Source organism: Bos indicus x Bos taurus, chromosome 25, assembly GCF_003369695.1.
Source record: "Bos indicus x Bos taurus breed Angus x Brahman F1 hybrid chromosome 25, Bos_hybrid_MaternalHap_v2.0, whole genome shotgun sequence".
NCBI lineage: Eukaryota > Metazoa > Chordata > Mammalia > Artiodactyla > Bovidae > Bos > Bos indicus x Bos taurus.
This window is the reverse complement of record NC_040100.1, coordinates 7,636,737-7,660,796: the sequence shown is the minus strand read 5'-3', so window position 1 is coordinate 7,660,796 and position 24,060 is coordinate 7,636,737. Positions and strand designations below refer to the sequence as shown.

The 24,060-nt window shown below is 45.7% G+C and overlaps 1 protein-coding gene across 5 annotated transcripts in view; it reads right to left on the bottom strand.

Annotated features, from left to right (window-relative positions):
* The window catches only part of CUX1 (cut like homeobox 1), a 349,600-nt gene that overhangs the window by 178,249 nt on the left and 147,291 nt on the right, over positions 1 to 24,060 (bottom strand). For all 5 annotated transcript variants that reach the window (XM_027528189.1, XM_027528191.1, XM_027528190.1 and 2 more), the window contains exon 3: positions 6,938 to 6,985. In XM_027528189.1, coding sequence (XP_027383990.1) covers positions 6,938 to 6,985 — 48 coding nt within the window. The remainder of the gene's footprint in view (positions 1 to 6,937; positions 6,986 to 24,060) is intronic.

Genomic DNA, 24,060 nt, shown 5'->3' with positions numbered 1-24,060 from the left:
CCTTTCCTAGTTCGAAAACGATGAAACTGAGCTAGCAGCCCGGGGTTCACCTTTCACTTTATTTAGGCTGTCTTTCCACGGGGAGAAAAAGGAAGCTTTTACTTTAAAATTTTAATATAGTCAAATGTAACAATGTTTTCCTTTATGGTTTTCTGTGTAAATATCCTACATAGCCCCAAATCATCATATTCTACATTTTCTTCTAAAAGGTTAAAGGGTTACCTTAAGTCTGTATCTGTAATTTGTGTTTGCATATGATGTGAGGTAGGGATCCAATTTCACTTAATTCCATAAGGATAACCAAAGGTCAGGAGACCGCTTATTGAAAAGCCCACCCTTACCTCACTCATCTGCAGTGCCATGTTTGCAATATACTTGGCTTCTGTATGTGCACAGGTCAGTTCCTGATTTCTTTACTATGTCCCACGGGTGTATTTATCTGTACCTGTGCCAATTACTGTAGCTCTGATAATATGGTAGGGCAAATTCTCTGTCTTATTCTTATTTACTATTATCTTCATCATTACTGGGCTTCCCTCATAGCTCAGTTGGTAAAGAATCCACCTGCAATGCAGGAGACCCTGGTTCGATTCTTGGGTTGGGAAGATCCCCTGGAGAAGGGGTAGGCTACCCACTCCAGTATTCTTGGGCTTCCACTGTGGCAAAGCTGATAAAGAATCCACCTGCAATGCGGGAGACCTGGGTTTGATCCCTGGGTTGGGAAGATCCCCTGAAGAAGGGAAAGGCTACCCACTCCAGTATTCTGGCCTGGAGAATTCCATGGACTGTACAGTCCATGGGGTCGCAAAGAGTCGGATATGACTGACAGACTTTCAGTTTCACCATTATTGACCATTTGCTCTTGCATATGTAAATTCTGGAATCAGCTTTTAAGTTTCATAAGAAATACTGCTAAAATTTTGATTGAAACTACTATGACTCTCTATCGTCAATTTGGGGAAAATTGATCTTTTTTTTTTTTCCTAAGATTTTTTGATATGGACCATTTTTAAAGTCTTTATTGAATTTGTTACAATATTGCTTCTGTTTTATGCTTTGGTTATTTTGGCCCTGAGGCATGTAGGATCTTAACTTGCCAACTAGAGATCAAACCCACACACCCTTCATTAGAGTGAAGTCTTAACCACTGAACCACCAGGGAAGTCCCTGATGTTTTTAATAATAGTGGGAATTTCTATCCTTGAATACCTTAACTCTCTACATTTAAAATATTCTTTAATATTGTTCAATAAGAACATTATACTGTTTTCCAGAAAGAGTTCCTGTGCATTATTATATTTATTTCTAAGTATCCTTTACTTTTTTCTTGCTATCTGCAATGGTATCCTTTTTCAGCTTGCTTGCTATTGATGCAGAGATAGGCAATTACTTTTGTATATTGATTTTGTATCTAGCAGCCTTGTTAAATAATTGAGACTCACTTGAAAAATGACAGTTTTATTTCTTCTGATCCAATACTTGGACTTATTTCTTTTTCTTGTTTTCCATGCTAGCTAAGACTTCCAGTACAACGTTAAATAAAAGTGGCAATAGCAGGCATTTTTGTCTTGTTCCTGATTTTATAGGGAATGTTTTTAACATCAATGAGTATGATGATTGACGTAGCTTTTGATAAATACCTTTTCCCAGGTTAAGGAACTTCCCCTCTGTCCCTGCTTTGCTGGTAGGTTTGTTTGTTTGCTTTTAATCATGAATGGATGTTGAAGTATACCAAATTCTTTTCCTGTCACACTTGAGATTTTTCCATTTTAATCTGCGAATGATATTAACTTGCCTTAATAACTCTGTTAAACCAAACAGATTCTTGGGATACATAGAGCTTGACGGATTCAACTTACTAGTACTTTTTAAAAGACTTCTGTTTATTCATAAATAAGACTGGCTTTAATTTTTCCTTTCTTACACTGTTCTTGTCTGGTTTTGGTATGAAGGCTACGCTAGATTCATAAAGTGAGTTAGGAAGTGTTTTCTTTTTCTATTTTCTGAAGGAAAAGAAGTTTTCCTATTTTGTAAAAGAACAGAACAGTTCCATGAATGGTTGATAGGATTCTCCCATAAAACTGTCCAGGCCTTGTGGGAATATTTCTGCAAGTTACAAGGCTATTTGGGTTTTCTACTTCTTTAATCAACTTTGGTACATCACAGTATTCTAGAAATTTGTCCATTTTGTCTAGGTTTTAAATTTTATTGGCATAAGACAGATCATAACATTCCCTTATCTTCTCTTTAATCTCTCTGTGCTGCAGCTGCGAAGTTGTCCTGTTTTTATTACTTACCGGTTTTTTTCCTTGACTTAGGAAGGTGGTTTGTTTCTGGTAGTAGTTTGTTTCAAAGAATCAACATTTGGGCTGCTTCTCTCTCGAGTCTTTTTCATTTTCATTCATTTAATTAATAAAGTGAAAGTTGCTCAGTCGTTCCCGACTCTTAGAGACCCCATGGACTATACAGTCCAGGGAACTCTCCAGGCCAGAATACTGGAGTGGGTAGCCTTTCTCTTCTCCAGGGGATCTTCCCAACCCAGGGATCGAACCCAGGTCTCCCGCATTGCAGGTGGATTCTTTACCAGCTGGGCCACCAGGGAAGTCCATTTTAATTTATATAATATTGTTAATTATATTTTAAAATTTCATTCTTCCACTTTTATTTGAGCTTATTCTATCGCACTTTTATAACTTTTTAAGCTGGATGCTAAGCACATGCATTTTTAGTCTTTTATTTCCCCTCTAGGATAAGCAACTAAATTAGTTCTTAAGTGGAGTTTCCTCCCTGAGGACACAGGTTAAGTATCTAGCTCCCCTACAGCCAAGAGGAGTAGGGCTTTGAGCCAGTTCCTCACCCCCTAGACCTCTGTACGAAGACCCTTCTCAGGGAGAGGAGCAAGGAGCCAGGGCAGACCATTTGGAAGACTTATCATTTTCCTAGAGTGTGAACATCACTTCACTGAAGGGTCTGTCTGAATTACTGGACTAAACTAAGCCTTAAACTGGACTGATACCCTTACCCTGCCCCTGCCCAGCCGGGCTTATGAAACACAAATCTAGGTATTAAAGGGAAAATGTTAGTTGCTCAGCTGTGTCCAACTCTCTGCAACTCCATGGACTGTAGTCTGCCAGGCTCCTCTGACGATGGGATTTCCCAAGTAAGAATACCGGAATGGGTAGCCATTCCCTCCTCCAGGGGATCTTCCTGACCCAGGGATCAAACCTGGGTCTCCTGCAGTGCAGACAGATTCTTTACTGTCTGAGCCATCAGGGAAGCCCAAAATTTAGGTATGCTGCTGCCGCTGCTTAGTCGCTTTTAGTCGTGTCTGACTGTATGTGACCCTATGGACTGTAAATCACCAGGCTTGTCTGTCCACGGAATTCTCCAAGCAAGAGTACTGGGGTGGGTTGCCATGCCCTCCTCCAGGGGATCTTCCCAACCAGTTCAGGGATTGAACATGAGTCTCCTGCATTGCAGGCAGATTCTTTACCACTGAGCCACGAGGGAAGCCACAAAATTTAGGTAAAGCCATAAATAACTATAATTTCAGTATGAGTTAAACTCGATGACTCTGTTATAACAACTATGAATAACCATTATGACTATATGATCCCAAACATTTCCATCAAGGTTAACAAATCATTATTTACTAGTTTCTTCTAAAGGTATTTCTCTAGCATACCTTCTGGGGTCGCTCTCACCTTATGAACAGCAATAGATCCTGGAGAAAGGACAGAGGCGAAGTGCTTTTAAAACTGCCTCCAAGGAAACCTGGCTGTTCCATAGCTTATCAATAACCACTCTGAGAGGCCAAATGTTTTTTGGTTCTCAGTTGCTGCTGGGGACACAATGGCTGGTGGACAGGACAGCACACAGCAGCTGCCTTCACACATTATATAGACGAAAGGGAAACCGATACAAATGGCAGGTGGTCTCTGGCATGAAGACAAGCTCAGAGCACATGGCGGGGGGGACCTGGCCTGTCATCTAGGGCTCAGGGAAGACTCTCCTTGAGAAAGCAAGCCGGGTAAAGAGGGTAAATGCAGAGCGTTTCGGGAAGCAAGTCAGCCGTGCAAAGGCCCAGGGGCTGTCAGTGAGGGCCTGGGCCTGGCGGAGACTTGGGACGGCTATTGATCCTGAGACACGAGGGAAGAGGTAAGTGGACTCTAGAAAGGTGAGCAGTTACTAAGTCACACGGGTCCCACAAACCACAGGAAGGAGGGTGTCTGGATTTACAGGAGAACGAACACCTAAGGGTATAAGCAGCCTCCTGGCCAGGCTAGCATTTCCCATGATGTTATGACACAAAAAAGGAGTGTTCTCGCCGGAACTCTAAAGGCCTCTGTGAATTTCACACTGTCGGAAAACTTCATTTTTAGTTTGTTTGTTTTTTTTCTTCTGGGGATCTCAAGAAAGAAAGCTATCTATACAAATTCTGAGGCAAAGATCATGTTTCACTAACCCGGTACTTTCTTCCAGGGGGAGCTCAGACACCTTGGGATGAACTCTAAGAATATATCCAATAAATAAACTTGTAGCAGCAGACCCTAGAGTGATGGGTATGAGAACAAGCCTGTAGTTACCAGAGAAAGTGGCTTTTTCAAATACCAACGGATCTTGCCCATCTAAGCACCAGGACAGGCTGCCTCGGGCCCCGCCTGCGTGAGTGGTCCCCACGTGCAGTTACTTGCTCCTATGTGAGCTCAGAAACAAGCAGGATTTAGCTCCCTCCACTCAAATCAGCTTATTAGAAAGCACACATTGTTTAATATAAATATAGCAATTAGCAGAGGCTTGGTAGATATTAAGGGTGTTATAAAAATATTTACTTTTCAAATAGCCTTAAAAAAAAAATCAGGCAAATAGGAAGCCTAGATGTCTCACAGACGTTTTAAATGTAATTTATACTGCCAGAACTAAATCTGTCGCCTCATCAAAATCTGGGATAATCTACACAACTGGCTTAGATTCTTTTAAAAAAAAAAAAAAAGTCAATAACAAAGATGAGGGCATGGAGTGTCTATATTAAAAGAGAAATGCAAATACCCCCTAAATGTAATGCAGAGCAGTTATAAAAGATATTTTGGGGGCAACTGGGGAAATGTGATTTTGGGTAGAACATTAGATATTATGAAATTCATGTTATTTTCCCAGCTGTGATACACAGGGTTAAAGTACGACAGTTACAGAAACTCAGTATCATTTGAAATGCCCTTGAATTTAGGAGATGCCCATGCAGCTGAGGGCATAATTGCCTCCACTCTCTGCAACTCACTTTCAAACGCTGAGCACAAGGTGGGGGGGGGGGGCGGGGGTGGAGGGGCGCAAGCATGGCATGACATTCACAGGTGAGGAGTCTGGGTAAAGAAGGCTCAGGTGTTCACTATCCCCCGCCTTTCTACTAATACTTGTATGTAGATTGGAAATTGTTCAGAAAGGAAAAGCAAGCAAATAACAGAAAGAGCACCCTGAGCTATTTCAGCCAGAGAAACACTAAGCCGATGGGTCTCACAAAAGCTGCTGAACAGGTAGAAGGACAGGTCAGGTCACACGTGGGCAGGCGTAAGGTGACGGTTTTACTGAGAACGAGGGTATGGAGATATAATTCTGAGGGAAGGGCAATTCAAGTCCTTCGAAGACCTTAGCTACTGATGTCCTTCTGTGTTTCATGGAGCCAAGCACGGCGGTGGGTGGGGGTGGGGGGGTGCTTCCTGCGGCAGGAAGTTATCAACAGGGAGAGGAGCCCGTCTGCCCGGCTCTCAGATCTGCAAGCCGCCACAGCTGCAGTGTGGCTGCTGCTCCCACACATGTCCCTTGCTGTCCTGCAATCTCCTCTGCAGCCTCTGCTGTCACCTGAGTGCTGAAGAGTCTGCCCAGTGGCAGCCCTGGTCTCCCGCTCCCCAGCCTCCTGCAGGACCATCTGCCTGCCTGCTCTCATCTCTCCTGAACTCGCCCCCTCACCCCCCCCCCACATCCTGCCCCTTCCCCAGGCTCTCTGAGAGTTGGGAAGTTGCAGAACACAAGATTTCTGAGATTTCTGAGATTCCTGTTCTTTAGAGCAGGGGTCCCCAACCTCCGGGATCTAATGCCTGATGATCTGAGGTGGAAGTGATGTAATAATAATAGAAATAAAGTCACAATAAATACCATCTCCCCCATCCTGGTCCATGGAAAAATTGTCATCCGTGAAACTGGTCTCTGGTGCCAAAAAGGTTGGGAACTGTCCTCGCAAATATTACAACACTATCATTCCCAGTGGAGAGGCAGAGAGGCAGTAATTCCCCACACGAACACCATTTCTGGTTTTCTGAAATTCACCGAGCGTTCACACAGAGACTGGAGGAGCTGGCGTGTCACCCACTTGGACCACCTGCCTTTTGGTGCATGAGCAGCATTCAGGGTGCACAGGTCTCAGGTGACCGGCCGTGCACCTGCCAGCTTGCTGACCCTTCTCTGAAAGGATTCTTTAGAAAACGTTCCTTCCACCGAGCCCCAAACCACCCCTCATGGCTTCTGCCTGTGAAGTTCCTCTTCCCCCCGGGGCTGTGCACCAAGGCACCAGACTGACGCAGCGTGTCCTTCTGCATAGGAAGCCTTGGGGTGGGAGCCTCAGAACAGCTCAGGGGACCCGTGAGCTCCGAGGCTGGGGTGGGAACAAGCCCACTCCACTGGGGGATGTGTGACATGCCGGCTGCTGCCCCCCAGATTCCGCTGCCCCTTCTGACATCCTGAACCCTGCCTCCCCTCCCACGTGGGCTTCCACGGCGGACTCAGTGGAAACATCACTTTGAGGATTATGGGTTGGTGCGGCTGGGGAGGCTGCCTCTGAGTAAGCACCTGTGCCAGTGGCGCTTACGTGATGAGAACAGGAAGAAAGCGCGATGAATGGGAAGGTGGCTCTAACAGGGGATGTAAAAGAAGCCCAAACGCTTACCTCGCCTTGGAAGCTCTTCAGCAGCGGTGCTACCTGCTTGCGCAAATCCTGGGGCGAGAAGGTGGGTCAGGAAGAGCCATCGGAGGAGAAAAGAGAAGGGAAACATTCATTAAGGTCTCCTAAGAGTTCAGTGCTGTTTTCTGTTACATAAAGCAATCCCGATGCCTCTCCTGGATCATCCCCTCCCTCATACAACACAAATCACGCCAACTGTGCCCCTTAGCTTCAATGAACTCACTCAGGACTTCCCTGGTGGTCCAGTGGCTAAGATTTTGTGCTCCCAATGCAGGGCACTTGGGTTCAATCCCTGATCAAGGAATTAGATCCCAAATGCTGCAATCAGGAGTTCCAGTGCGGCAACAAGCGACCGTTGCATGCCGCAACCAAGGCCTGGAGCAGCCAAATAAATTTTTTTTTTTAAATTTCGGTAACGATACTAAAAAAGAATTTTTTTAAAATTCTCTCTCTCTTTTAGAGAGAGAACTCACTTAAGAATACAACTAGGATTTATTTCCTCTGAGTTCTGGTTAGATACACCTCATTTTGACACAAGTTTTTGCTAGTGTCAGCCTAAGATAATTTGCTTAGAACAAAATAGGGTATTATAATGTAGCTTTGATTTGTTTGTATCTGAAATGGACCTGGGTCACCATCCTGCATTTCAGCTGCTATATCCGAGCACTATTCATGGGAGACAGACGTGAGCCTCTGAGGCTGGGCTCCGCCTCCCAGGCCAGCGCTGCCAACACCAACAGAGTGCCAGCTACCTGTGTGACTTAAGACATTCTACAGCTACGTTCAAAACGCAAAAAGACACAGATGAAATCAATTTCGATTTCACTTCACCCAATATATCCAAGATAGTATCATTTCCTATATAATCAATACAAAAATCATTAACAAGATAGTTTACATCCTTTGTTGATATTAAGTCTTTGAAACCTGGGGTGCATTCCCGCCCACATCTCCATTTGGACCAGCAGCATGTCAGGTGGGCCCTTGTGGCCACATGTGGCCAGTGGCCACCACATCAGGCAGCTGGGGGCTGAGGGATGCACTTGCATGCGCCGATTGGGGCTTGCCCTGGTGACGGGGGTGGAGGGTCAAGGTTGGTGGACCCCTCACTCCCCGACAGCCAGAGGGAGAGGTGAAGAGCAAAAATCAGAAGTAGGAGAATCAGGAGAACACAGATTGAGAGGAGGCTATATCAAGAGGGAAAAGGTATTTGTGTTGAATGTTGCCACAGATACCAGGCCTGAGAACACCACTCGGTGGAATGTCCAGGTAGTGCTGAGTGCAGCTGAGTTGAGTCCCAGGCTGGAAATTGACCTGGAGGGGGCTGAGGGGGATGCAGGTGTGAGGGAGAGGCTGCAGGGACTGTGTGGGGAGGAAGGAGGGGGATGGGGTTTGGGGAGCCCCACAGGGAAGGGGGTTGCAGGTGAAGTTAACGAGTTACCACTTGGAGAGAATCTACATCAGTGAGGGGCTTCAGATACAGGGCATTCATTGCTTTCCACAGTCACTCTGCCAACCAAAGGGACTGGAACCCACATGTCACAGACAGGGTTGCCTGAGGCTCGGAAGGGGAAGGAGATATGTCCAAGGTTGCACAGTGGGGAAGAGTCAGGATGTGAACCCAGAGCTCTCTCCAGGGGCCCACATGGAGATTAATAAAGGAATCACCTTGGCCGGTGTGGTCCAGGGATGACAGCCGGAGGCCACCTGGACAACAACACGGTATGTGTGTGGGGGGTTATACATGGACCATTCAGACGGCTTGTAAGGAAAAGGCCCAGACTCAGAGGGGAAATGGTGAGGCTGGATGGAGTCATAGCCTGTGAGAGCTGGTGGTGCCAAGGCATTTGAGACCCTGTGTAGAGAGGAGGACGGAGAGCTCCTGGGGGTGGAGGGCGGCTTTGGGTACAGGTACCAGGAGCCCTGGCGCTTGGCCCACAAACCGTGCTTATTACGAGGCTTGTGCCAGGACCGCCCCAAGCCCTGCCAACCTGCACAGGCGGCTAAGCCTCCAGGGAACACCAGCCTTAAGAAGCTCAGGAGATGGCAGAAGTATTTCCAGAGGACTCCAGCACGGCAGGAGAAAGAGTCATGCTGCTCATAACGATAGTAAATAAACTAAACTGCTCTCTGTTGCCCCTGGTCTTAACCAGCCTGTATATTTCAGAAATCATGTCTTTGGGCATATTCGTGTCTCCTGACAGACCTGCTAAAACAACCCGTTAAAGACACTAAAGCTGGATGTGTTTGTACTCAAGCACACCCATCTATCTGAATACAGTAGAGGACAAAAAAAAAAAGGCACTAAATATTCACAACCATATACACACAAAGTGATGTATTTCGAGTCATCAGCTAAAAAAAAAAAATCACCTATTCACTTTTTTTTTTTTTTTTTTTTGCTGGGGGGAAGGCAGTCTGAGAAATTTCTTAACCAACACTGCTACCTCCAAATATCACCTGGTTTAGGACCAAACTAAGGACCCAGAACCCAGGATGTTGACTTCTGATCCACGGGTGGCTCTGTTGTGGGTTAATGAGGACATGATGCAATGCACTGTCCTTTAAGAACAGGGTGGACTTTGCTGTCTGGACAGCACCAGAAACTATAGGCTCTGTCACCCCTGGTCATCACAGGCAGCTACGTGCCCTTCTCTGCCACCGCAAACTGAAGAAAAAGGGGTCCAGGCCGATCAACAGCACACTGGCATGAAAGAGAATTAGGGAATTAATAGAAGGTCCCCAAAGTTTTTTAGCCTTATGACACTTAATTCAGTGACAGTTTTTCAGCACTGTTTCAAATTTTCTTCAGTTCTGCATCATTTATTGAACAGAAAGCAGCAAACATCTTAACACGCAGAGAGCAATGCCCTTGAGATTATTAATATCGGATGTCTGTTGGCAAAGCCAGAGAACTGCATTGCAACCTTCTCCCCCCTGAGCATGTTGCAAATAATAAGTGATGTTTATCAAGAGATGCTTCTATGTGAAAAGGATTTTCATTATTCTCCAAACCACTGATTCACAGTTGTTTTTTTTTGTTTGTTTTTTTGTTTAGATCAGAAAACTGAACAGCAAAATGCCATTGAGGAATTTTCTATCTAATGACTATCACTGGAAAACCAGTCTGACTTAAAAGCGAAACAGAAATAAAATGACAAAATCGCCACACAGCTTTCAGTCACACCTGCGAGGTGTCAGCAAGAGACACAAGACACACAGTCCCTGCATCCAGATGGTCTGAATCTTTGAATTTCTGCCCATTCTGAGCGCTTGGGTGGCCTCTGGGAGGCTCTCTTCCCTCTCTGGGGCCTGGCACTCCCAGCTCCCATCACACTTCTCCTGTCCACACTGACACACGATGCCAGGGCCAGCGTCACAGAATCCTCACACTATGGATTCACCTGGGGGCCACCCCGGGGCCCACCTCTGAGTCTTGCAAAGAATGGTGCCCAGGACAAAGCTGTTCAGCTTTGAAAGGACAAGAAGATGAAGGGCAACAGCCAGGACTCATATGTAAACAAAAGGAGGCTGTGAATCACAAATGCATTGTCCAAGTCATAAAACAATCTCCATTTCCCGAAGATTCGAAGCTCCAGATTTTCCAGGATGTTTTTCTCAATTTTATAACGCCCTTTCCCCTTTGCTTCTCTGTAACTCAGGTGTGTTTCCTCTTGAATGACTGCCTAAGCTGAAGGCTCTGAACCATCCAGCTGCCATCTCAGTGATACCTTGTGCTCGGTGGCATGGACCAGAAGTGGGGTCCTGCCTTCTGTGGTGACAACAGGGTTTCCCCAAGACCACCAGGAACAGAGTGGAGGATAGGTGTTAAAGGGCCCCTTCTCCAGCTCCCCTGTGGTTGCCAGCCACCTGACCTAGTGTGGGTACAGTAGCCGTTAGAGACTCAGACCATCCTCAGAAGTGGTTTCATCCCTTTAGCTTCTGTTTCAGAACCACCTCAGCCGGGGGTAACCCTCAGCCTTTTCTGTTTCCGGGGTTTTGGCTCACATTTCCTGCACTGCATCCAGGTAGGGAAAGGAGTTTAACAATTGACAAGGGCCAGGCAAAAATATAAGCCTGTGGTTTGTTGTTGTTGTTCAGTCACTCAGTCATGTCTGACTTCGTGACCCCATGGACTATAGCATGCCAGGTTTCCTGTCCTTCACTATCTCCTGGAGTTTGCTCAAACTCATTCCAGTGAGTCGATGACGCCATCCAACTGTCTCAATCTTTGTTGCCCCCTTCTCCTGCCCTCAATCTTTCCCAGCTTCGAGTTTCTTTTCAGTGAGTCAGCTCTGCGTATCAGGTGGCCAAAGTACTGGAGCTTCCGCTTCAGCATCAGTCCTTCCAATGAATATTCAGGGTTGATTTCCTTTAGGATTGACTGGTTTGATCTCCTTGCAGTCCAAGGCACTCTCAAGGGTCTTCTCCAGCACCACAGTTAGAAAGCATCAATTCTTCAGCACTCTGCCTTCTTTGTAGTCCAATTCTCACATCTGTATATGACTACTTGAAAAACCATAGCTTTGACTATATGGACCTTTGTCAGCAAAGTGATGTCCCTGCTTTTTAATACACTGTCTAGGTTTGTCATAGCTTTTCTTCCAAGGAGCAAGCGTCTTTTAATTTCATGGCTGCAGTCACCGTCCACAGTGGTTTTGGAGCCCAAGAAAATATAAACCTGACCGGGATTTAAAACCCTAGGAAGTGTTTCTCAATGAGGAGGTTCTGTGCTACATACCCACCCAGGGCTGAAAATATCTCCAAATGAGTTCACTAATTCCTCCTCATTACTCAGGGATCAAAGTAAGGAAATTCTGACTTGAAAGTGTTTTAGGTGTTTATTCAAAAAGAAAATCATTGTATAATATAGCTTATTTTCACTAACCTTGATACTGTCAAATGTAAGAGGTACTGTTATACCACAGAAAGAGAAAAAATGCTGCTTATTCAACTGTGATGTCATTGATTTTCATCCTCACTCTGATTTGAACATGGTGAAATGTGTTAAAATGTATGCATTATAAAACTGATATGAGATGATCACAAGATTAACCAAAGTTAAAATAGATCCTGAGTTGTTTATTTTTAATTGACATGGTCTACATTTTAGTTAGTGTAGCTGTTTGTTTTGTTTTTAAAGGGCAACTGTCTTTTAGAGACACATACTAAAATGTTTATGGATGAAATAAGATTTTTCTTTTAAAATAATTCAATGGGGGGGCGGATAATGGGGAACCTTAAGGATGACATAGATGGAGGGTGGGTTCAATGCATTCTTCACCTTTTCTCATGTATGTCTGACATATGAAAGCTTTTCAAGGCACCATATTTCACTCTTTGGACGCCTTCAACTGACCAATCACACAGAATAGAGAGGAAATGAGGGAAATGAGGGGTGAGGGACTGTCACTCTTAAGTTATAATACAGCCAAGCAGCTAAATAACTGTATACTTTATCAGGTTAACCAGGAAATCTGGGGTCGTCTGGTCCTATCTCCTGCCCCAGGTAGGAGACCTGTGGTGTCCTGGCCACATGGCTCCCCTTCCCAAGGCCACTCTCTCTCTCCCGGATGGAATGCTGATGTTCAGAGGGAAGCTGTCCTGAGCACAAATAATGTCATTACTAGAAGCAGTCTGTTGGTAAATAATTCACTCAAAAAAAAAAAGATCAGATTTAAGGCAATTGCATGGACTTGCTTAATAATGCGTTTTCTTAGTGGGAGGTCAGAGAAGCAGTTTCCCACAGCCCTGGGTCGACCAGGGGAGCACAGATGGCTGAGCCTTCCTCTTGGGGGCCTAGAGATGGAGCCCTGCAGGTATCTGAGGGCTCAGCTCATCTCCTTCCCACACCCTACTCTGGACCAAGTGCTACTCTCCCCACTGCTATCTGACAAACCTCAACAGAGCCTTCCTGCCCAGAGTCCTCTCTCCACGGTCTCTCATTTCTCTCCCGTTTGGGACAGACGGTGTTGCTCCAAGTCCCCACCAGTGTCTCTAACACCATCTGCTCCCATGACTTGCGATGTATATGAGGAGCACCGAAAAAGCCCTCAGTCGTGTTGGAACAAAGTTCTAGAGAAGAAAAAAGGAGGAATGGGACCCTCCTGATGGCCATGGGACAATACCCACTGTGTCTCCCGGCGACCTTGGCTACCCCAGAATAAAAGAGCTTTACGATGTGAAATACAAATAGTCAGATTCTAGACACTAGATATACAGAATATAGTGATGCCAGATGGGACTATTTGAATGAGGTAGTTTCTTTTTAAATCAAGAAATTTCCATACATGGTGTTTTCATAAAGAGAAATGCAAAAAAGTTTAATTTCAGAAACGGGGTCCATCATTAATAAATACATTGAAACATTGTAAATACACTATTAGATATAGGTAGTGCAATTAAACAACTGCAACTTTGCTAAAAAGTAATAGTAGCAAATAGGTGATTTTTTTTCAACCAAGACATTTAATTCAACTGAAAGGAGAAAATGACCCTCTTTCTACAACTTAAAGCCAAAACGCTGAAGACATATTGTTTAAAAGCATGTAGCTACTGATTCTTCACTCTTATGTCCTTGGGATTCTAAAATACCCTGCTGATGGCTGAATAGTCCTTATTAATAAAGAAAAACCCACCAGTGTGTCATGTCTAGGGCCAGTTTTCTTATTGACTGTAATATAACAATCTGCTTTATTGATAAGCCATCTCTTTCAAAAATAATCTCTCGGCATACTTGTCAAGTGTATTTTTATAAAGTCTTGGCACCAATGAGAGAATCACAATTATCTACAAAAGAAAGATAGTTCTTGGTACTTGTGTCACTGAAGATGGCTGAATTCTCCCTTTATCGTGTACACAGGAGCACATGCCAGGTACAGAGCTTTTCAAGCAAGACCATATATATTGTGTGACCCACAGACTGTAGAACTCAGTGTAAAATGCAGCTCAGTGAAAAGAGAAGTTTCTCTTTGTTCCAGGATCCTGAAACCTTCGCTTCCCATCTCGTCATCCAAAGATGAGTCATGGGGCTCTCAATGGAGCACCCTACTTCTGGTTACTTTTATAGATATACACAGGCTCCTTCCAGTCTTTGTGATAGAAGAGAGTAATTTTAAATGGCATTTAAACTGAAGTGTTAAATAAAAAATATCTTTCTATACAACAGCAGACAGTATGTCCTGGCAATTTCTCAAAGATTTTAGTTCACAGATTTGAGAAAATTCCATTAGCTTTAATTATTTATCAGCAGTCAATTTAGATTACTGTTCTTGACCTATTTTTACAGTGTATGGGCCACCCAGCAATGAAATAAATGAATAGTCCTTTTCTACAATGCTTGATTTTTCTGAGATAATAGAAATCGAGTCTAAAGCAGGAATGAAACCCCAAACATGTAATTACCACAATATATAACCTGCCACGCTGCCTTTGTAGCTGGATAGAATGCACATCTTTGTGAGTTTTTTGGTTATTAAATAAGATTATCTTGAAAGGGATAAACTCACTCATGCTATAATTTCTTCCCATTTAAATTTCTTTGCTCCATTTAAAACATGTTCTGTATCTTGGCAGAAAAGCTCTAATACTGATGGATGTTCCTTCAGTGCGGTGCCTAATAAAACTGTGTAATGGGAAGGCCTGGCTGTGTGGGGCTGAGTGGAGGGGAGCTTGTGCATGGCTTGAGTGGAGGGCTCCTGGCACGAGTGGCGAGGGCCAGCGGAGGGCACCCACGGGCAGAGGACGGAGGGAGACCCAAGGAGGCAGGCGGAGGGGAGGACCCCTGAGCTCCTGGGCAACAGCAAGTGGTGGGGGAACTCGCTGGATGATGAACAGGGGCAGGTTTACCAGATTCGTGATGCCTGAACCTGGCCCAAAGGTGATGAAGGCTGAGGACGGTGCTTAGGACACAGATTTGAGATACACGGAGGTCCTGGTTTGAAGGTAGCACATGGCCTCAGCTCAGTGATACAGCAGAGTCTGTACACTCCTGAGAGTGGGGTCTGGGACTCCTGGCTTCTCCCTCAGACTCTTCCAGGGGTGCACGAGGTAAAAACTATTTTTGCCGTTTTCCTTTTCCAGTGTCATTCTCATATACATAAATGGGGGAGTTCCCCAGACGCTGCACGCCAGGTGAGGTCATCGCCCTAAAGAGATGGCACGTGCGCCTGGGTTTTAAACACGTCCTTTTTGAATCTCTAACACGGTCACTACTGATCAATATGCACACAGACACAAAAAGCTCTCTGGGAATGCTCAATATTAAGAGATCAAGATGTTTGGAAATGGCAGCTTTAAGGTTTTTTAGTCTGAGAGTGGAGAATGGCTCCTCCTCCAGAGGTCAAGGCTGTGGACCCGCTGATGACTGCCTGAGTTCCGTGAAGCAGCTGGGACAGCCAGGCACTTCTGGGCCCTCCCCTGCATCTCGCAGCATCTGGCTCTCCTGGCCTGGACTGGCGTCGTGCCTGTCGGTGGCGCAGGGACTTCCTGCGGGATTTCTGGTGGCCAGGGGTTCAGAGGTGGGGCCCAGAAGGAGGCCACCTCAGGTCCCTCTGATTCTCTAATTACATCTGACTGGCCTGATTTCAAAATGTTCTTCCAGGTTGCTTTCTGCATAAATGCTTGTTTCTAAACCTTAAGTTTTATTTCAGAACTTTAAAAATACTGCTGAGATTTGTTTATGCATCTGAACATCAATAGGTTTTGAGTTTGTCAAAGAGAAGAACTACATATTATACACATCAGATCAGATCAGATCAGATCAGTCGCTCAGTCGTGTCCGACTCTTCGCGACCCCATGAATCGTAGCACGCCAGGCCTCCCTGTCCATCACCAACTCCCGGAGTTCACTCAGACTCATGTCCATCGAGTCAGTGATGCCATCCAGCCATCTCATCCTCTGTCGTCCCCTTCTCCTCCTGCCCCCAATCCCTCCCAGCATCAGAGTCTTTTCCAATGAGTCAACTCTTCGCATGAGGTGGCCAAAGTATTGGAGTTTCAGCTTTAGCATCATTCCTTCCAAAGAAATCCCAGGGCTGATCTCCTTTAGAATGGACTGGTTGGATCTCCTTGCAGTCCAAGGGACTCTCAAGAGTCTTCTCCAACACCACAGTTCAAAAGCATCAATTCTTCGGCTCTCAGCCTTCTTCACAGTCCAACTCTCACAGCCATACATGACCACAGGAAAAACCATAGCCTTGACTAGATGGACCTTTGTTGGTAAAGTAATGTCTCTGCTTTTCAATATGCTATCTAGGTTGGTCATAACTTTCCTTCCAAGGAGTAAGCGTCTTTCAATTTCATGGCTGCAGTCACCATCTGCAGTGATTTTGGAGCCCCAAAAAATAAAGTCTGACACTGTTTCCACTGTTTCCCCATCTACTTCCCATGAAGTGATACTTTTACTAAATAAACTTTCATAAAGTGATACAGTGGCAGGTTGTGTGTGTGAGTTGCTCAGTCATGTCTGACTCTCTGCAACCCCATGGAGCCTGTAGCCTGCCAGGCTCCTCTATCCATGTGATTTCCCAGGCAAGAATACCGGAGTGGGTAGCCATTCCCTTCTCCAGGGGAATCTTCCCTACCTAGGTCTCCTACACTACAGGCAGATTCTTTACCATCCAAGCCACCAGGGAAGCCCTGTAGTGGCACATTAGGTAGTTGGTAAAATTATTTTTCAGAGGACAGCTAATGTCATGGAGTAACACATATGACTGCCATCTGTTCAACAAGTATTTGTTGAGCAGCTATTATAGGCTCTCAGACACTGCTCCAGGTGTTCCTTCGGTCATGAGCAAAACCAGTGCGTCCCTGTGACTCGTAGGGTGCCTGTCGAGCTGGGGGAGGGCTCTTCGTGTGCACATGAAGAGGAGGCATGCAGCACTGTGAGCACGCTTGTGACACAGGCCCGGCTGGGGCTGTGGGCACTTCCTGCAGGACAGAGGAAGGGGCCCCTGAGGATCTGGAGGATGACTAGAGGTGAAATGGGGAGAAGAGAGGGGGAAAGAAGCCACAGACTACAAGGTGGGTTTACAGTTTGATCCCACGTTGTAAAAATGAATAAATGCACATCTGTAGGTGTTTGGAAAAGGATGGTGAGAACGACATCAGTGTTAAATGGTGGATTGAGTGCGATTATGGTTTATTTTTCACTTTCTTGGCTTTAAGTAAATTGTATCCTTTTAACCTCAAGACCGTTGCTTTTTAAAATTAAGGATGGAGACCGAGCAATAGTTCAAAAGAGTAAGATCACTTTAAGGTTTACACAGGGTCAACCCCTGCTGGCTGTGGCTCTGTGATGGCAGAATCCCTGACACAGCGCTGTCCACGTGGCCAAGCAAAAGGCCGGGCATTATTTCAGCCTGTGCACAGCTCATAAAGAAAATAAATATGGTACCTGCTAATGCATAGCTAAACTAGACATAGATCTCCAAAGGAGAATTATTTCAAAAGTACAACAAATATTAGCAGGAAGCCTACTGGTCCATCTTATGTTTTACATTTTTTCATTTATATAAAATATAATACTATGGTGCTGGTGGTAGGGGGAACTGTGCTACAAATGGCACATACAGAATAATCTCTATTGTTTTAACATATGTAATATTTATGAACCTAAAAAGATTAGAAAGATCTAAAGCAAAAACGCTAACATTTATGTCTTGGATTACAGGTGATTTATTACTATCTTCTTTATGCTATATGCAAATTTCTGTAATGAACATTCATACTTTTTGTAATCAGAAGATGAAGTCTCAGATCTCAGACAGTACTGGGGACACTTAAAATATCATCTCAAACCAGCACCAAAGGGGCAGAACAGCCCCCTTCAACCCACCCCCTCCAACCCCGCCACAGACCCTGGACTCAGCAGGCAAATCATAAAACAAAGGCAGATATCACCAAGAAGATAAAAAAAGATTTAAAATCAGATTGCATACAGAATGGATAGACAATCAGGTCCTACTGTACAGCACAGGGAATTATATTCAGTATTCTGTCATAAACCATAATGGAAACGCATGTTTCAAAAAGAATGTATATACCTGCATCACTTTGCTGTACAGCAGAAATTAACACAACATTGTAAATCAACTATATTTCAATTTAAAAAAAATCAGATTGTAAACCTACTCTTCTCCAGTTCTGATCTCAGTTTTCTTTGTTTCCCCACCTGAAGGCCTTACTTCACGTTTATTCATCACTTGTGTGCAATGAGCTTACCTAAAACTAAGCAGCACAGAAAAGATATACCTTTGTCTTGGCTTAATAATCAGTACGTATTTTTTTAACTAATATTTACTTGCTTCACAGAGTTGCTCAGAGGAATAATTAAAAATACACGATGGGAAAATCTCCTTGCAGATGGAGGGCACACTCTAAATGTTTCCTCAGACACTCATGCAGACATACAAATGGAAATGGGGGCAGGATCCTTCAGCCACAGAGTCCTGGGCTTTCGCAGCAGAACAAGGTTCCTGGTGACACCCGGGCAACAAGAAGGCCCCACAGACAAGGGATACAAACAGGGATCTTATAATTTTTACATGCATTTTTTCTTTTTGGAAAATACTACAGAGCCATGGGCATATGAAATGCACACCATAATTTCTTAATTTCTAAATGGAATTATTTATATCATATGGCTGAAAACCAAGTCTAAGGAACATGTGACTCAGTGGCAATGGGGGAATTTAAACCTTTGGAATCAGGCTTGATGTTTCAAGATGCTCAGAGGCTTCCCAAGGGATTACCCCAACCTAGCAATTGAGGAGAAATATAAGCTTCCAGAGCACAGGGACGCTCCCTGGGGGCTTCCTGGCACGTGCACTTCGGCATCCCGAATGGCAGGCTGGCACACTCCAGGGAGGGGACCCGACATTACTCCAGCAAAGGAAATCCAGCAAGGGCACTGAAGAGGCACCTCCTTAGTTCCACCCAGGCTTATCCAGCAGGCCCTCAGAGACCCCAGAGGTCAGGCCTGAGGGTTATGATGCCTGGTGAGGGCAGGGAGGAGAGGAGAACTGCCCATCCTGCTGATTAAGCTGTGGCCTCGATGGGACTCCCCTGGCAGTTCGGTGGTTAAGAATCCAAGCTTCCACTTCAAGGGGCATGGGTTTGATTCCTGGTCGGGAAACTAAGACCCTGCATGTTGCATGGTTCAGCCACAAAAATATATAAAAACAACTCTTTGAACTTCTAAGATAGCTTTCCTTTGTATATTCCTCCAGCCATCTATAGGTAGCCTCCTTAAACAAACAAATATATTTTTCTGCTATGCCTCCTATAGAATTCTGTGCAAAAAAAAAATGCTGTGGCCTCAAGGTCCAAAGATGATTTCATCCACTGACTCTCTCCCTCTGGTTAGTCTGCACAGCTCGAGGACCATGTCTAAAATGACATCTTCTTGGTACACCTAACTTTACAGTTCCTAAGCATACAAGTCGTTTCAAAATTAGCACATTTCATGGGATGTCCAGGGAGGGATGGGGTGGCTGGGGTGGGACAGGATGACCATGCTGCAGGAGCAGAGGGACAGCCAGTGTCCCTCGTGCTTGCTCTTTGGGATGTGGTCACGGAGCTCCTACAGGGGCAGGAGCAGTGGACCGCTGGGGAGTCCAGGGAGCTTGGGCTGCTGCCGGGAGCTGTGCTGCAGGCCTGGACGGCAGGAACCAGGCGCAGCTCAGAAACCGAAGGCTGGAAGGAGGTAAAGACGTTTGTGATCCCGTCCTGGAGATGGAGCCACGGATTAACATCTACCTCCTTAACAGATGACAGCAGGCAGGGCGTGTACACGAGCAGCTAGAAGAAGAAAGCCCAGACCCCTCCGTTTCTGACAAACCTGAGTCGACAAAATCTAGAAAAATGGCTAACTCTTAGAGGGTGATTCTCCTCTGGTAAACGAATGGCTTCCAAATGCTTTTGGAATGCCTCTTTCTCAGGCCTGTTACCAAACACTAACTTTGACACAGTCCTGGAATTTTCTTTTGAACACACAGCATGGCTTCTTTGTAGCAAAACAATTCAGGAAAGAGATACAGTTTAACAAATTCTATATCTCTTGGCTGGAGCTCTCAGTCCTGCTGATGAATCACTGAGAAGTCCATAAATGCCAAGAGCGTCTGCTCGGACTTCTTTATTACCATATATGGCAAATATACATCTATTTATCTCCTAGCATCTCAAGTTGAGTTTGGCCCTTTTCTTACCTTACTATTGTTCTTAAAATTTCTCTTGGTCTACAGCTTGGCCACACAAGACAGAGCTACCACTCACAGTCCTCGTATTCATAACCCGGGGCTGGGGTTGCTGTGTGTGTTTGGTATGAGGACAAAATGTTTTACATCGGTAAATATTTGAGGTAGGTCAAAAAGTACCTAGCTATTTACATTCCTGCTACATCTTAGCTGAACAATACAGGGCTATAAGGAATTCCACAAGAATTTAACCTGAACGGGTTATCTCCCCCAAGGAATCGTGCTTCTTATCACACGTTCAGGAAATCAGTTGAGAAACAGTGGTTGGCGCTGAGTTTTTCTGACATATTCCTTAAAGAGATAAATATCAAAAATATTTTCAGGCTTCTAGAAGCTGGCTGCTGGGAAATTCCATGACTGGCTAAGAGTTTACGAATTCTCCGAGAGAATGCTCACTGCGTGCATGCGTGCGTGCATTCATTCATTTGCTCACTCACGCAATAAATGTGTACAGAGAGTCAAGCTTATAGATATACACAGATGAACGACCCTAGGTCTGCCCACCCCTGAGGACAGAGTGGGAGCAGGACACGTGGGGAAGTGGGGGATGGAGGGCTCCAGGTTTCAGAGAGAGATGGCTTTGCAAGTGAGAAGTCTTCAGACATAACCTTTAAGAGATGCTGAAGGCTCACTAAAGAGAAGTGAAGAAAACTGGCTGTAGAGCATGGGGTTCAAATATTTAGGTACCCAACCTGAGGCTGGAAAGACCTGTCTGTAGGTGTGCAGGGGAGACTAAGTCGTGACTCCATTGGCTCTTTGAGATGTTACGTAAACAAAAGGAGTCTGTTGGGGATGTGTATGTACCTGGAAGACCACTGGGAGGTCTGCTTACAAAAACAAATCATGCAAAACCAACCAGATGGTAACCCATGCTTAAAACTTAATGTGGTGAGGGCTTTCCTGGTGGCTCAGTGGTTAGGAATCCACCTGCCGATGCAGGAAATGTGGGTTCAATCCCTGATCCAGGAAGATCCCGTGCCATGGGTGCCACAGAACAACTAAACCTGTGCACCACAGCTGTTGAGCCTCTGCTCTAGAGCCCAGGAGCCCCAACTACTGAGCCCACCCACCGCAACCACTGAAGCCCACACACCCTAAGGAGTCACCACAATACGAAGCTGCAACTAGAGAGTAGCCCCCACTCGCCACAACTAGAGGAAAAGCCCGAGAAGGAATGAAGACCCAGCACAGCCAAAAATAAGTAAATAAATTGTAAAAAAATAATAATGATAATGATAAAAAATGTAATGAAATTATTTTGGAATACTGTATAGGAGAATCCTTTCTGGAATATTCCAAAATTACATGTAACAAAACATGTAATTTCAAATTCAAGTGTCTAGGCAAAAGAATAAAAACCTCTTCCCCTGAATCAGGAGGCATTGCTTGGTCTCCTGCCCTGACCGGATACCAGCTTCACACGGCAGACCTCTCTCAGACAGGGTTCACGGACACAGCCAGAAAAGGTCACCTCTGACTCCCAGTAACAGCGCCATACCCAGAAAGTGTCAGACCTTTCCAGAAAGGCATCTCTTTCTGGTGGTCTTGGAGAAAAATTTCAGGGGAATGAGTGGTTTCTGCCAGGCAAGGGACCATGGAATTACACGTGCCCTCCATTGAAAGTTCCCCCAACCCGCCCCCCGCCACCTCCACGTCATGCCTGGGCTTGCAGCACCTGCTCTGATGCACCTCTTAGGATTTGTTCTTTGTAACAAGAGGCTGTTCCCCTAATGTGATGGCAATGCTGTAAGAATAGGTGGCACCGTGAATCTACTGTAAAAGAATATATCCAGACAGGGGTTCCTCTAGACAAAACACCGTGTGGAGGGGTTACAGAAATAAAGTTCAATAAATTAAAATATAATACATGCCTCAGGCCAAGCAATGTAAATTGATAGTGTCTGACCAGCACTTTCTGGAAGAGTCCTCAGGTTAGCAAGTCACTGGGGTCCACACGCACAGCACCCTCCAGAGCTCCGTCAGTGCTTCACCGGGGCTGCTTCTGGACATACCCACTCTTTTCATGTAGATATGCACACATGCACACACATATACACACCAACAAACCAATTACCTCATCTCTACCTGTCTCCTCTTCCAGACTACATACACCCCTGGGTGTGGCCTTATAACAGACGCCCAGTACCCTATTACCTGCACACAGATTTGATTCAAGAAACGCTGTGCACGGTTCAGTCACTCTGTGAAATCTCCCTTTCTTATGTAAGCATGTCTGCAAAGTCATCCTCACACAAAAAAATTCAACTTGACCTGAGCTGGAATCTCAGCTCTGCCACCGAATAGCTGAGTGAATTGGACTGCTTACTAAACTTTCACCTCCCGGCATTTCAGGCCTCCCTCCTGTCAGGAAGGAAGCGTGTTGCTGGCCCTATGAGAACAGTGTGGGGCACACAGTAGGCATCCTGGAAGTATTCTTGAACAAATGGACACAGGAGGTCCTGAATGCAGCTGTGACTGTGACTGTGACGGTCATGACCTTGCCCCTGTCCATGCGGGAAAAAAGCTCAGAGCCCCTGACCCTCTATACGGTCTGCAAAGTGTACCTCGTTCCAGGTGGGCACTCAGGTATTTCACCTGACTAGACAACAATGCTGTCATTTCTTCCTGGGAACTTAGTTGAGGGCCTGGCATTTATGGGGTGGTCCTCTCCAGGCTGCTGACTTCGGGGTCTCTTAAACCGCTGGATTCTCAAACTCTTCCCTACTTGGTCCCTCAGGCTACTCAACACAGCTCATCTTCCACAGGGCTCGGCTTTCCCAGAGATTTCCAAAGGTAGTGTCTGCCTGCAAGTTTGTGGCCAGGGAAGGCCGGTTTTCTCCTGCAGTGTTACCCCAAACTCGTTGCTTTGCCCTCCTCCCCCAGGTGCCGTGGTGTGACATCCCATTCCCGTCCCGAGGGCACCTGGAGTTTCTGTTTCGGGAATCCGGCACTGACTACAGGTGAGGCCACTCGCCACATCTTCTGTTTTTTAAGAGGTCATCCCCTGTTCTCAGAGTTTGGATCAGAGTGATCTTTCATTCTCAAGCTCCCCGTGTGTGCTGGAGACGTTCTCTTTATATGTTGTAACATGTACCGAAGAGAGATTAAGCTAAGTGAGGCATGCCATTCACGAAGGCTCACTGAAATTATGCCTGTTAATCTGTTAAATGGCAAGAACATTATGCAACACAAAAGGAATTTTAGTAATTCTAAAGCTTTTACCCAACGAAGGAAGTTTAAATTTACAGAAACACACACTAGAGATAAAGAAGTACAGAAAGGCGGGCTGAACCATGTCCCCTGCCCTGGGGTGGGGAAGCAGAGTGATCCCATGGTAAGAGAGAAGCGGCAGAGGGCAGAGGCCAGGGCCTGGCCTGGGCCCTAACGCGCTTGAATCATTTCACTTATGAAAAGAGGCTCGGCTCCCCAGTCTGGACTGAGTGGCCCAGTCGCCCCCGTGGCGCCTTTCCTTCGTGGGTGACACCGGGCCGCGTCCCCTGAGGCATGCTTGGGGCCTGGCTCGTGTGGGCAGCCTGGTTGGTGGAGGCACTGTACCGTGCGCTGCAGGCGCCTGGGATCATCCTCGCTGTGTAAAGAGGAAATCTGGGGCTTGGAGAGGCTGTGTTTCACCTGAGGCTGTTTGGCTATCGCACAGACCTGGGGGCTGGCTGGTGCCAAAGCTGCTGCGCCGTGCTGTCTCCCAAGCAATATTTCACCCAAAGCTGCCACCGCAGGCCCCGCCTGGGTGCTACGCCCCAGGGAATCACTGGACCAGCTGGAGCATGAGGGCCTGGGGTCCCTGAGCTGCATCCCCTGCCTGGCTGAGTGGAACCCGGTCTCACTCCTGGCCAG